This window comes from Lotus japonicus, chromosome 5, assembly GCF_012489685.1.
Source record: "Lotus japonicus ecotype B-129 chromosome 5, LjGifu_v1.2".
Taxonomy (NCBI): Eukaryota; Viridiplantae; Streptophyta; class Magnoliopsida; order Fabales; family Fabaceae; genus Lotus; species Lotus japonicus.
This window is the reverse complement of record NC_080045.1, coordinates 63,563,382-63,575,588: the sequence shown is the minus strand read 5'-3', so window position 1 is coordinate 63,575,588 and position 12,207 is coordinate 63,563,382. Positions and strand designations below refer to the sequence as shown.

Here is a 12,207-nt window from a genome sequence, read left to right as displayed (position 1 = left end):
AATTATATATCCCTTATTATCCCTTTCGATGAATAAAAATACCCCTTATTAAAAATTTAATAATTTTCTTATGAATCTTAAACAATCAAATATAATGTATTACTACCTATAACACTTTAGAAAAAAAAACATTTAATATTCCGTAGATATTTTAAAATAACTTATATAAAAATATAAAATGTTTCTAGAATACGTTTTTATAAGTAACAACAGAGAGAGTAATTAAATATTGAGTCAAAACTCATTCTCACATACAAAAGTTATTGTTATATCCTCCACATATTCAGTCACAACAAACCCAACTAGTTTCCAAAGTCTAGAGTAAAACAAAGCAAACAAGGTATAAAGGCAAGACAAGAAGCAATTCTGAAATCAGCTTCATTTCATTTTCCTCTGCAATCAAACCCATTCCACTAATCTGTTGAGTACACTATTAATCTCTGTTTACATCATTGTGAGGTGATTCCCTTCTCACCCACCCTCTTTGTTTAAGCTCTCTGTCACATCTTCTCTTTCCGTCCACTCCCTCATCATTTCATTTGCCTCTTTTGAATTCATCAACCTTCCAATCCAATCAAAATCACCCACCTCTAATCAGACAAAAGCATCATTCACCCCTACCACTTGTGTTATTATCATTATCATTATTTTCATCACAAGAAACTTCCAACTTAAGTGCTTGTTTTTCCTGAATTTCACGGGGACCAGAATTGTGTAGTCCAAAATCACCCGTTTCTGAAGCCAACATCAGCATCTGTAAGTGGGGTTCATATATATTTTCAGTTTTGCTAAATATTCCAAGCAACAAACAAGAAATTCAATTCCATTTGGTTTTGGTTTTTGGTTTATTTATCATGTTACTCTTATATCAGGTGTTGTAGCTACTATATAGTCTGAGCTGTGCCCCCATTCAATACGCAACTTTTGACGCTGAAAACCTGAACAAACCTTCATTCCCCTGTTTTTCCCCTGTTTTTTCCAATCACACTTGTGCTTCAACAAATGGCGGAAACAGAAACTCCTCAATTCGTAAGATTCTTCTTTCCCTGGTTTTTCTCTCCATCCTCCTATAACTATTCCATTGAAATCTGGGTATTTTCATTCAGGTCCTTCAATTTTCAGTCATTTCATGGTTTGGAGTTGTTGGGTTTTGTTTGTATAAAATTTGAGTTTTTCTTCTTCTTCTTCCTACTTCCCAGGCTTTGGAATCGGAACAGAAAAGCATAGGCACGCAGAGAATCTCGGTTTCGGATCACATAAACGCATTTCAATATTCTTCGGAGAAAATTGATAGCTTTGTGATTGACATGGACTCCTTCTCTTCCACCATCAACAAAGATAGCAGCAATGCGAATTCCAGAACTACAGTAAGCTCTGTTTCTTTTCTAATTTAGATTATAATAATATTACTTTGCGATGACTATTTTTGTTTTGATTTTGATTTGTTTGTTGCAAATTTATTTATATGCTTACATGATAAAAAGTTGAATTTTTCAATCAGTTAGGCCTTCTATCACAATGGCTTTATTATAATTATAAATGGAGAAGAGAGTGAAAACCACACGTTATAAACTTTAGTTAAACAAACCTTTGCGGCCCTCTTCAATCGAATGTCTTTTTTCTTAAGCATTATTATTTTTAGGAAAAAGAATTAGACACACCCCTTCCACCTCAATCCTTAGAGAGAAAAGACACTTCAGGTGATATAAACAAATATGTGAAGATAATGTTAGCGGAAATCAATTTATATAAAGTTGTTTTAGTTTAAACAGATATTTTAAGTTTGAATTAAAGAGAATATGACTAGTTGACTACGTTAAATATTTGGTATGGAGACCAAACTTAAAACATGTACATGTGAAGATAATGTTAGCGGAAATCAATTTATAAAAAGATTACTAGCTAGGCATGTTGGTGTATTTGAATTACTGAGCAGACATTGATTTTTTTTTTTTAAGAGGAGGAGTAATTCACTATGTAGACATAGATAAATAATAGGAAGAGAACTATTATAATTTTAAATTGATCAAGCTTTGAAAATGAGATGAAACTATTTAATTTAACTATTTTTGATGTTTAAGATTTTTTTTAAGGTTTAAGTAACTTTGTGTAGTATCACTTACTTAACCTACCACAGAGTTGCTTTGTTCAGTTGTTCTTTTGACCATTATGCTTAATAATTTTCTTCACTTAATTTTTTGTTTTAATTTAACTATATAGTTGCAGAGGAGCCTTTCGAGGAAAGGGTCTCAGCGTGGAGGAGACAGGAATGTGAGTAGCAATGTCACACTTCAAGACAAGGATACTGTCCCTACCACATGTTCACCAAAAGGTACCATCCAGCTCAAAAAAAATTACAAATGATTCATTGTATTATTCTAACCTTACATATAATATGCTCTATTTTGTTTCATTTATGATTTGGATCTTCAAATTATTTTTTCATGTGACATGGTAATTTGAAGATAAATTTAAACAGATTTTGTGTACAACATATAAAAAACACATGAAAGGATCCAAAATATCTATTTTTTTTCTTATGAACCTGCACCGAATGATTCGCCTGGATTTTTTGTCCTGCATCTCTTAGGTTAAAGAAAAGTTCAATGTAGTAATCTATCTACTTTGATGTGCTTGTTTTCATTGTTTGACCAGTATGGAACGTAGGCTCATTGATTTGCATACGTGTGCACTGGTGACAAAATTCAAATGGTAAAATATTTCACCAACAACCTGTATTTATGTCAGGCCAAGATGGGTGTCCCCTGATTCTTTTAGGCCTCATTGCTGTATAGTAAGCCAAGTTATTGATGTAGTTGTCAGTATCATCATCTCAGATCCAACATACATAGGTTTTGAAATGACATTCAAACATGATTCTTGTCACACTGGGATCACATTAATTGAAAATTATGAGGGCGGTTAAATTTGTTTGGTCTGGTCTGCGGTGGTTGAAGATTAGGTGGGGTGAAAAAAATGGAAACCTACTTCTTATAAATGTCAAATCTAGCTATCTGAATTAAAGTATTGAGTCAACCTTATACAAGACTAAGGTGTCATAGATTATGAGATACAGTAATACGTGCAGATTTAGAAACTAGTTCGAAAATAACAGTAAAAATAAAATCATTGACTGAAATAATTTCCTTTAGTTTTTATTCAATAATGTTACTTATACACCTCTCATTTGAGGTGGAAGAGGTGGAATGAAGAGATAGATAGGAAGAAAAGAAAAAGTAAGAGAGAAAAAGTATGAGATGTGATAGATGATAAGATGAGAGAGATAGAAACAAAAAGAGGTGAAAATGAAGTGTTTAAAAAATGAGGTGTGTATATATCATTACTCGTTTTTACTTCACTCTATCGTGATTTTAATTTCAATGTGATTTTTCGAATAACTTTCCAAACATAGACATATTATTATATTACTATCTTGTTGTACCCATACTTGGGAGCCAGTGAGCCACGGGTGTTGTCATTATCTGAGATGTTAACAACTGAACATTATTGTGAACTTGGAGACTCATATGACATGTTTCATTGTACAGAAGCTGCTCTGCTAGGTTCCTGCAAGGGTGAAAAGTCAGCGGGGGTGGCTGTAGGGTCCACAAATAATAATTCCACAAACTCACCGGTTCATCATCAGATTACTATCACTGCCAGTAATAAGTGTAGCACCGCCACTGAAAGCAAATGTATAGGGAGGAGGAACAGTTTCAGACGATCTTCTTGGTGGCAACTTGACCCTAAAAGAGTTCTTCTCATCTTTGCCACATTGTAAGATTCAGCTCTCATATAATAGTTCCACTACTTGTTGCTTTTCACTTGCTATTAGTGCATGTTTGAAAACACTTATACAATTGATTATGTGGTCTTATAATAAACGTGAAGTTGATCTAAACATGACATTAGTTCTTCACCCAATGTAACGTGTCTTAATCTCTCTGTTCTGAAACAGGTCAAGCATGGGAACGATGTTGCTGATATTCTTAACTCTTACTATCAGCAAGCAAAATGCAGATGAATATTGGGGTGACTGGTAGCAGTGACTGATCCCAACAACTTGTATTGTACACAATGAGAAAATGGGAAGGGTAAAATCTAGCTTAGAATCCCACAAGTGGAGCCAAACACATGCATTTGAATTCTGAAGAGCTGCCTCATTGGGAGTTACAAGAGAAAAATACAATGACATTATGCACTGTGATGGAGAGGGAAAGAATATTTCTTTTATACAAATCACATCAACAGATAAAGAGTACACATGAAGAGATAGCTCTATAGTCTAGTTGGCATCATTTTTCAGGGCATAGTGGAGTTTGGAGGATCAGAAAGTCACCTTTTACTCTTTAGTCCTTAGTCCTCATTATCCTCCCATGTACTTTTCAGTTCTGTTTTGCTTTTACATGCAATCCAATAGCAAGTGAACCTTTTTCAATGTTTGTAACTTTAATGTGAACAGAGGGAAAAGGGGAGGGGAAAAGAAAGCAAGAGTGCGATACCATGAGAACTACCTACAAGCTACAAAAGTACTTTGAGAGCAGTAGGCACTAAAGAAATGTTCAAATACCTTTTTTCATTCTGAAAGAAAGTGTAATCCACTGGTGTACATGGACAAAGAATGTTTATATCTTGGGAAACCTTTCAGAATAAGCTGTGTACAAGATTTCGGTTAATTTGGCGAATTTTGTATGTTGTGCGTTATGGTCCAAGTGCACGTTCGGATCAGCGTTGGTTAAAATTGATCATAGTAAAAGAGAGTTGAAAGTCTTCGATTTAATTTTGGAAATGAAAAAAACAGTTTTTTAGGATAATGTTATGGAATTCAATTGTAAAATCTCATCACCAGTTATATTTAATCGCAAAAGTTACTCTCTCTAACTTATTGTAGAATTGACTTTAGAATTGAAATCATTCTTCAAGATGACTCTCTAACATTGATATTGTCATTCAAATTTGATTTTATTCTATTAGATTTGATTATGAGGTTTTCCAACGGAAACTAAACACACTAAATAACTAGAAGCATGAGAAACTTAGGGCCTGTTTGATTTCTGTTTTTAAAAACAATTTTCTGTTTTATAAAATTAAAAAACAATAAAACCTGTTTGATAAAGCTGTTTTCAAAAAATGAATTTAAAAACTGTTTCCTAATTTATTGTTTTTAAAACAGAAAAATCATAACAGAAAAAAATTGTTTTTGTTTTCTGTTTTGCATTTCTATTCCCGAATCATGAAAAACACGAAGAACACCTTGTTTTCTTTCCTCTCATTAATGGCACTACTGTAATTACGAGCAACTTGAAAAATAATGCTTTCAACAGAACGTACACCATATTTTCCTCTTAGCGGCATCTAACGCTCCCAATTCTGAACGCGGCGCTCTCATGGTTGGCCGTCTTGTTCAAGTTCTCTCTCCTTCCAGGTAAATCTGCTCCTTCCTCTTCTTTTATTTCTCTTACCATAAGGATTTCCTCTTCTTCTTGTCATATTATTTTTTATTATTGATTCAGTAAAGTTAACTTGATGGTGATGCCTCTTCGCTTCCTCTTCTTTTATTTCTCTGAATGTAACCCCTTCTTTTTTGATTCTGCATCTGTTATCTGGTTTTTGGTTGTGCTTTGTATTGTGAAGGAAGTGTCCTAAGTGGAGGTCTACTGGGATCGGCTTAACTGTATGGAGTATTGGGTCTACTGAGGTTGTTGTTATGAGGTTTACATATTTATGAAAAAGGGGTTTCATTGTTGTTTGACGTTTGCTTCTGGGCCAGTCATAGATCTGGTTCTGCGGTTGTTTTTTCTTTAATTAGACTGCTTTAAGATATGACATTAATCTTTAACCAAAAAAAAGTTGTGGCATTATATTGAATGTTCATCAGGTTTTCTACAAAAAAAAAAATTGTTTAAGTGAATTAGACTGCTCTAAGATATGGTATTCTCATGGAGCTGAGTTTTGAAAATTTCATAACTGAGTGTTCTAGTCATGAAGCATATCACTTATATTTTTCACTAAATTAGCTGTGATAAATATAAACCATTTAAGGAGATTGGTAGGAATTTTAATCAGTGAGTATTGTTTGGTGTTTGCCAATTGCCATTAACAAATGCCACTTGGTCCTAATGCAATCGTATGATTTGGTAGTGATTAAGTTTAAAAGAGTTAGAAATTGAGAGTTGAAACTGATGAGGGACATTTAGAAGCAAAATCAAACATGCATTAAAGGTGTTAGCACTATCATATATGCACCAAATCATTGTTCAAGAGCAGCTGTGTTCAGGCCCTCAGGGATCCTTTTCAGTTCAAAGTCTTGAATTACTATAAAATAAAGATGGTAGTTGGCTGATAGGGATTTTTCACTTTGATCACTTTTGACATGTATATTAATATGTCTCAATGTTTACAATAAATTTTATGTACATAAATAGATCCTTCATCTAATTACTTTATGACTTCATGAGAATATGATAATTTTGTTACAGAGCATCTTGCCAATATATAATTGGCTTGATTATATGTCCCTTATTGCATCCCTTCTCCTTCACTCAAAGAATATGCTTAGTAAATAGAGACTGGGGAAATGTTAGTGAGTACTAACTAATGGTGGTGTTATGCAGATGACTACCTAAGACAATAGTGGAGCCAAACATTCATAGACTGTCTGGACAATTTTAAGAACAAGGGGGTCCCTACTTTCAAGGGAAACATGTGCCAAGTGGATAATGCCACTGAAGTTATCAAGGTAGTCATGGAAGCTGATTTGCTGGTTGGAAGAGTTTTTGACAAGCCATAGAGTGTAATCTTATCTACCCTATCAAGTATCAAGCCTTATAAAGGATCCTGTAGAAATTGATGTTATGAATGAAGGTTCTGGGATAGAGAAAACAAACTCCAACAATGACAACTTATCAATGTTATTCAATGAAGGAGCAATGAGAATTGCAAATATGATGTATGCACAACAAAATGACTAGTTTATCAAACTGACTAGTTTATCAACAGCCGGATATTTTTTAGAATCAAAATTTAATAAAAATGTATAAAGAAAAGTACCATAAATCTTATAATAAAAATAGTTTAATTCAATGTATTCGTATCAATAGTTTTTTTTCTTAAGGATGCAACCAAATGAGGTTTCTATTCTTTTATTTCTAAAATATGTTTTCAAAACAAATTTGTCAAACAAGTTTTTTTGTTTTTTAATTTCCAAAACGGTTTTCAAAATCTAATTACCAAACAAGTTTTTTTCTTATATTGTTCTAAAAAACAGTTTTTTAAAAATTATTTTACAGAACAGTTTTGAAAACAAAAAAATTGAAAACACAATCAAACAGGCCCTTAGATCCTTTTTCCTTAACAATCAACATCAATGGTTAACGCTTATAAAAAAAATAGTAAATTTTGTGGTACCCGTATTAAGTAATTTAATATATGATTATTATATTTTTTTAGGTAAATTTTACATTTTCGCGTTTCATTTTACTATTCAATTAATTTCAATGGTAGACTGAAGTTTGATGTTTTCCGCTCAAAAAAGTTAAAACAACCTTGACATTTTTTGGGTATGCCATGGTAGACTGAAGTTAATTTCATCTCTACAACTAAACCATTTCGCATAGTGGCATCATTTTTGGGCATGGTAACCTTAAGTTTGATGTTTTCCACTGAGAGAAGTTAAAACAACCTTGACATTTTTTGATTCCTGAATTAAGGGTCAATATTTTACTCAACCATTATAAGATTTCCAACTCAACTATTAGGTGATGGGCAAACACATATTCTAAGGTTGCAGCAAAACTGTTAATCCATACGTCCAAGTTAGGTGAACAAAATAACTCAACCAACCTAATATGTGGCTGTGGTCAAACCTCCCATGGGGGAAAACCCTCACAATCTGCCTTCTCATGTATTAGTGCCTATAGGCATGTCTGGTACAACAGTAATATTGCATAAGTATATTAAATATTTAGAATGCTTGGACTCTAAGGTTTCAACATTTTCAGCGTCATGCATTTTTTTCATTAATCGTCTGCAATCACACTGCGTGAATGTTAAATACCACCGGAACATTTGGTAAGAAAATAGATAACCTAAATAGCAATAAATGTCGGCATAACAATTAAGTATAACAGGGATACAAAAAGATGATTATAGCTAAATAAGTGAGCAATAAAGAAAGCTTCCTAGGACAAATTTTCTACACATGAAAGCTTGGTTGGTGTTTTATTAATTTGAATACCAAACCATAGAGGAATTCTTCACTAATTTGGCAGAAACAGAACTTCCTTTCCCTTGAAGGAAGGGAAACTGCATTGCTACTTATTCATTATATTCCACTAGAATTTTAACAAAAGAGATGTCACCAGCACTAACCAAATTCAATGATGGCAGTGATGAAAGTGGAATCACCCAAGCAAAACAACTTTTCCTCAGCTGGGCCTAGTTCAACTTTCATTGGGTAAATTAGTTTAACTTGCTTTCCCCTTTCTTAGAATCAAATTACTTATAATACAAGTTTTGAAATTGACAGCAACTTTTCACCATGTTAGCTAAAATATATAATGGTGCACGAAAGTAAGCTGTATGCTTATGATTATGATTTACAATTATGGTGCTTTACAATTTGTAGTTCAACAAGGGAAAAAGTCTTCACCTCTAATAGCGTTTTGAGATCCTAGGCATTGTGCACTTATGCTTCCGGTCATGGTACAGCCTCAATACAACTGCTGCAGTTTCCTCTACCGCTTTTGCAGTCACATCTGCAATTAGATAACATATTTACACTTCATTAGCATTAGTTTCATGGAATTAAGTTAATCCTTAGTCTGCTCAATTCAATGTATGGCAGAATGCCAAAAGTGAAAGAAACGTGAATTCGGGTATATATTTAAACTTGTTACCAATGACTGGCCAGGCAGGGTTCTGAGCAAAGAGACCTCCTGCAAATTCAAGTTCTTCTCTAATATGATCCATCTCTGCGTAATTACTCCTTGTGTCGTGACCAAACCCCAAAGTTTTAGCCCTTGTCCTTCTAATGTCCTGCAAGATAAGAGGGTTAATGGTCAAGCCAAAAACCTTCTTGGGATCCACCTCAAAGAGAGTCCTTGGCATTTGCACACCCATCACAATGGGTACATTGGCCACTTTGTAACCCTTCTGAGCCAGATAAATCGACAAGGGTGTCTTCCCAGTTCGCGAAACCCCAGTGAGAACAATTTCAGCCCTGGCCAGATTCTGGGGACATGCCCCATCATCTTGCTTGATGGTGAATTCAATAGCTTCAATCCTGCGAAAGTAATCATCTGAGAGGGGCATCCCAGTGGCCCCACGAGGAAGGCCAGAGGGAGAGACACCCAAATGAGTAGAAACGGCCTCAGTAACGGGTCCCAACACATCAGTAGAAGGCACACCCCATAACTTGCACGCTTGCTCAGAAGCCGAAGCCAGTGAAGGGTCAGCTAAAGTATACACTAACAAAGCACCTTCCTTTGCTGCTTGCTTTATGATCTCCAACAACTTTTCTCTATTATCAATCTGAACATCAACAACAACAAAATTCATCATAAATAAATATATACATTGCAACAATACTATAACATAACTTCTCTCTATCATCAATCTGAACATCAACAACAAGAACAAAATTCATCATAAATCATAAATAGTTACATTGCAACAATACTATAACATAATTTTTCTATATCATCAATCTGAACATCAACAACAACAAAATTCATCATAAATAGCTACATTGCAACAAAAGTCCTATAACATGTTTGAATAAGCTTCTCTTTTCTCACAGTAAATTCTGACATCACAAGCTACTCAAGTAAGCTTCTAATTAAAATTAATTTTTGCTTAGAATTTACAAACATGCACTTAAATATACCAAAGAAAAATTAACCAAACAAAACAAAGATTAAAACAAAAACACTGATACAAAATCAGGTTTGTGACCTCACCTCAGAAAACAAATGGGTACTGACGGGGCAGCCACGGTCGACCAAGCAATAATCAAACTGGCCCAAAGCGGCGTTAACGCAGTGTTCGGCGGTCCAGCCGGTTCCGTCGGAGACGATATAGATGGACTTGGCAGAGCTGAAATCCCCGCCGTCTACGCCGACGGCGCCATCTGGGTCGACCGGGAGAGAAGGTGGAGGAGGATGGTGGTTGGGTTCCAGTGTCTGGGTTCGGGAACTAGACCGGTCCAATTTGCGACCGGAGCGTATGGTTCGAGCCCTGGACCAGCGGTTCAGCTGAGGGCTCACCTTGGGTCTCCATGAAACTGGCTTTGAGCCCGTTTCGTGGCCGCCGCCGTCGGCGCACGCTCTGATTGGAGGAATGTGGTGGATGTAAGGACATAACCGTAAAATTGGCATGGTATTAATGCCTACTACATAGGGAGGGAACACAAAAGATTGGGGAAAATAAGAAAAACGATTACTGGGTTCAGTTTTTTTTGTTACAAAAGAGGAAGGCTATTACTGGGTTCAGTTTTTTTTTTGTTACAAGGTTCAGTTTGTTTCTAAGATTCACTTTAATATTTTTTGGGCTTAATTCCACTTTGGGCCCCTGATCTTTCAAAAATAAGCGATTGGGGCCCCCCGTGTTTAAACATAGCGGTCAGGCACCCCAACGTTTCAAAAACGTGCGTTTCAAGCCCTTCTGTTAAGTGTCGTTAGTTTGACTAACGGAACTAGTGACCTGGATTTTCTTTTTCATTTTAATATTATTTTTTTACCCAAAAATCCCCCCCCCCCAAATTCTCTCTCAATCTCGACATCTCTCCCTTTTCTCACTTTCTTCTCCATTTTTCTCCCTAAAACCACACAACTTCATCTTCTTCTTCATGGTCACCGCCACTGCTCTTCGGCCAAGCCACCACCACCGCGAGCTTCCTCACGCGAGCTCGCCGCTAGCCACACCACCATCACTGCGCCTCCTTCTTCTTCTTCTTCTTCCATGAGAGCCACTGCCGCTGGCCACACCACCATCACTGCGCCTCCTCCTTCTTCTTCTTCAATGAGAGCCACCGCCGGTCACACCATCACCTCCTCATCATCCTCGCGCGAACCTAAAGGGAAGCCACCATGGCCACCACGTGGAAGCCATCACCACCATGAAAACCTAGGACCGCCGCCTTCAAAGTCCGATCTACGGCGAACCGCTCACGATCTCAACAAACCAACACCACCGCTGTGCTCCTCTCCTCGTCCGCAACAAAACCCACAAAGAAATTTCCGATTCCGACAACCTCCGCCGTGAACCGCCGTGCGCCGCCGCCGGAGGCGATTTCTGGCGACTCACCCTCTTCTCCTCTTCTCTTTCTCTTGCTAAATTAGGGTGAAATTAGGGTAAAAAATTGGGGGGGGAAGCGTATTTGTGTTGGTGGTGGCTCGGTTGCTGGGTTTGGGTGGTGTTGGTGGTGGCTCGGTTGCTGGGTTTGGGTAGTGTTGGTGGTGGCTAGGTTGCTGGGTTTGGATGGTGTTGGTGGTGGCTCGGTTGCTCTTCTTTATCTTCTTTGCCCAGACTCTTCATTTTCATCCAGAATCAAAGCATTGGAGGGTTGTTTGGGATCTTGAATGAAATGAACAATTTAAGTGTTGCTGGGTTTGATTTTTTGAGATATCTGAATGTGTTCTTAGTAAACCATTCTCCTTGTGTAAAAGACAGAATGTATCCATTCACTTGTTGAATTGATTCCAAGCTAAGATAGCTCTTTATTGGTAGAATTTGTGTTTGGACATTGTATGTAACAATTCATGATAAGAAAAGGTGACCAAGTGATACTGAAAGTGTTAGATTCAAGAACCAGGCAATTAAGCCAAAAATTTAATCTTAAAATGAAAAAGAAAATCCACATCACTGCTCCGTTTGGTCAAACTAACGGAACATAACAGAAGGGCCCCAATCGCACGTTTTTTAAACGTTGGGGTGCCTGACCGCTATGTTTAAACACGGGGGGCCCCGATCGCTCATTTTTGAAAGATCAGGGGCCCAAAGTGGAATTAAGCCTATTTTTTGTTACAAGAGCAAAAAGTTTCACTTTAATTAATCGATCATAGTTTATTAGAAGAGTAAATTTCATTTTACTTATAATATCTTTAAAAATAAAATTAATACTCATAATTTTTTTTTCTGAGCATCCTCACAACCGGCAACTATTGGATCATACCATAGCATCCCGCCCTTGACACGTCTCTTTCAAGC

The 12,207-nt window shown here is 36.3% G+C and overlaps 1 protein-coding gene and 1 pseudogene across 1 annotated transcript; one reads left to right on the top strand and one right to left on the bottom strand.

The window, feature by feature from the left end:
• The first annotated feature begins 302 nt into the window (after positions 1-302).
• Positions 303-4,808, top strand: LOC130720697 (uncharacterized; annotated as a pseudogene).
• Positions 4,809-8,460: 3,652 nt separating this feature from the next.
• Positions 8,461-10,473, bottom strand: LOC130717706 (pyruvate, phosphate dikinase regulatory protein 1, chloroplastic-like). The gene is made up of 3 exons (XM_057568044.1): positions 9,960-10,473; positions 8,898-9,531; positions 8,461-8,756 (listed from the first exon to the last, which is right to left on the bottom strand). Exons 1-3 carry the CDS (start codon positions 10,374-10,376, stop codon positions 8,653-8,655), a joined length of 1,155 nt encoding a protein of 384 aa, XP_057424027.1. The 5' UTR covers positions 10,377-10,473; the 3' UTR covers positions 8,461-8,652.
• Positions 10,474-12,207: the final 1,734 nt, after the last annotated feature.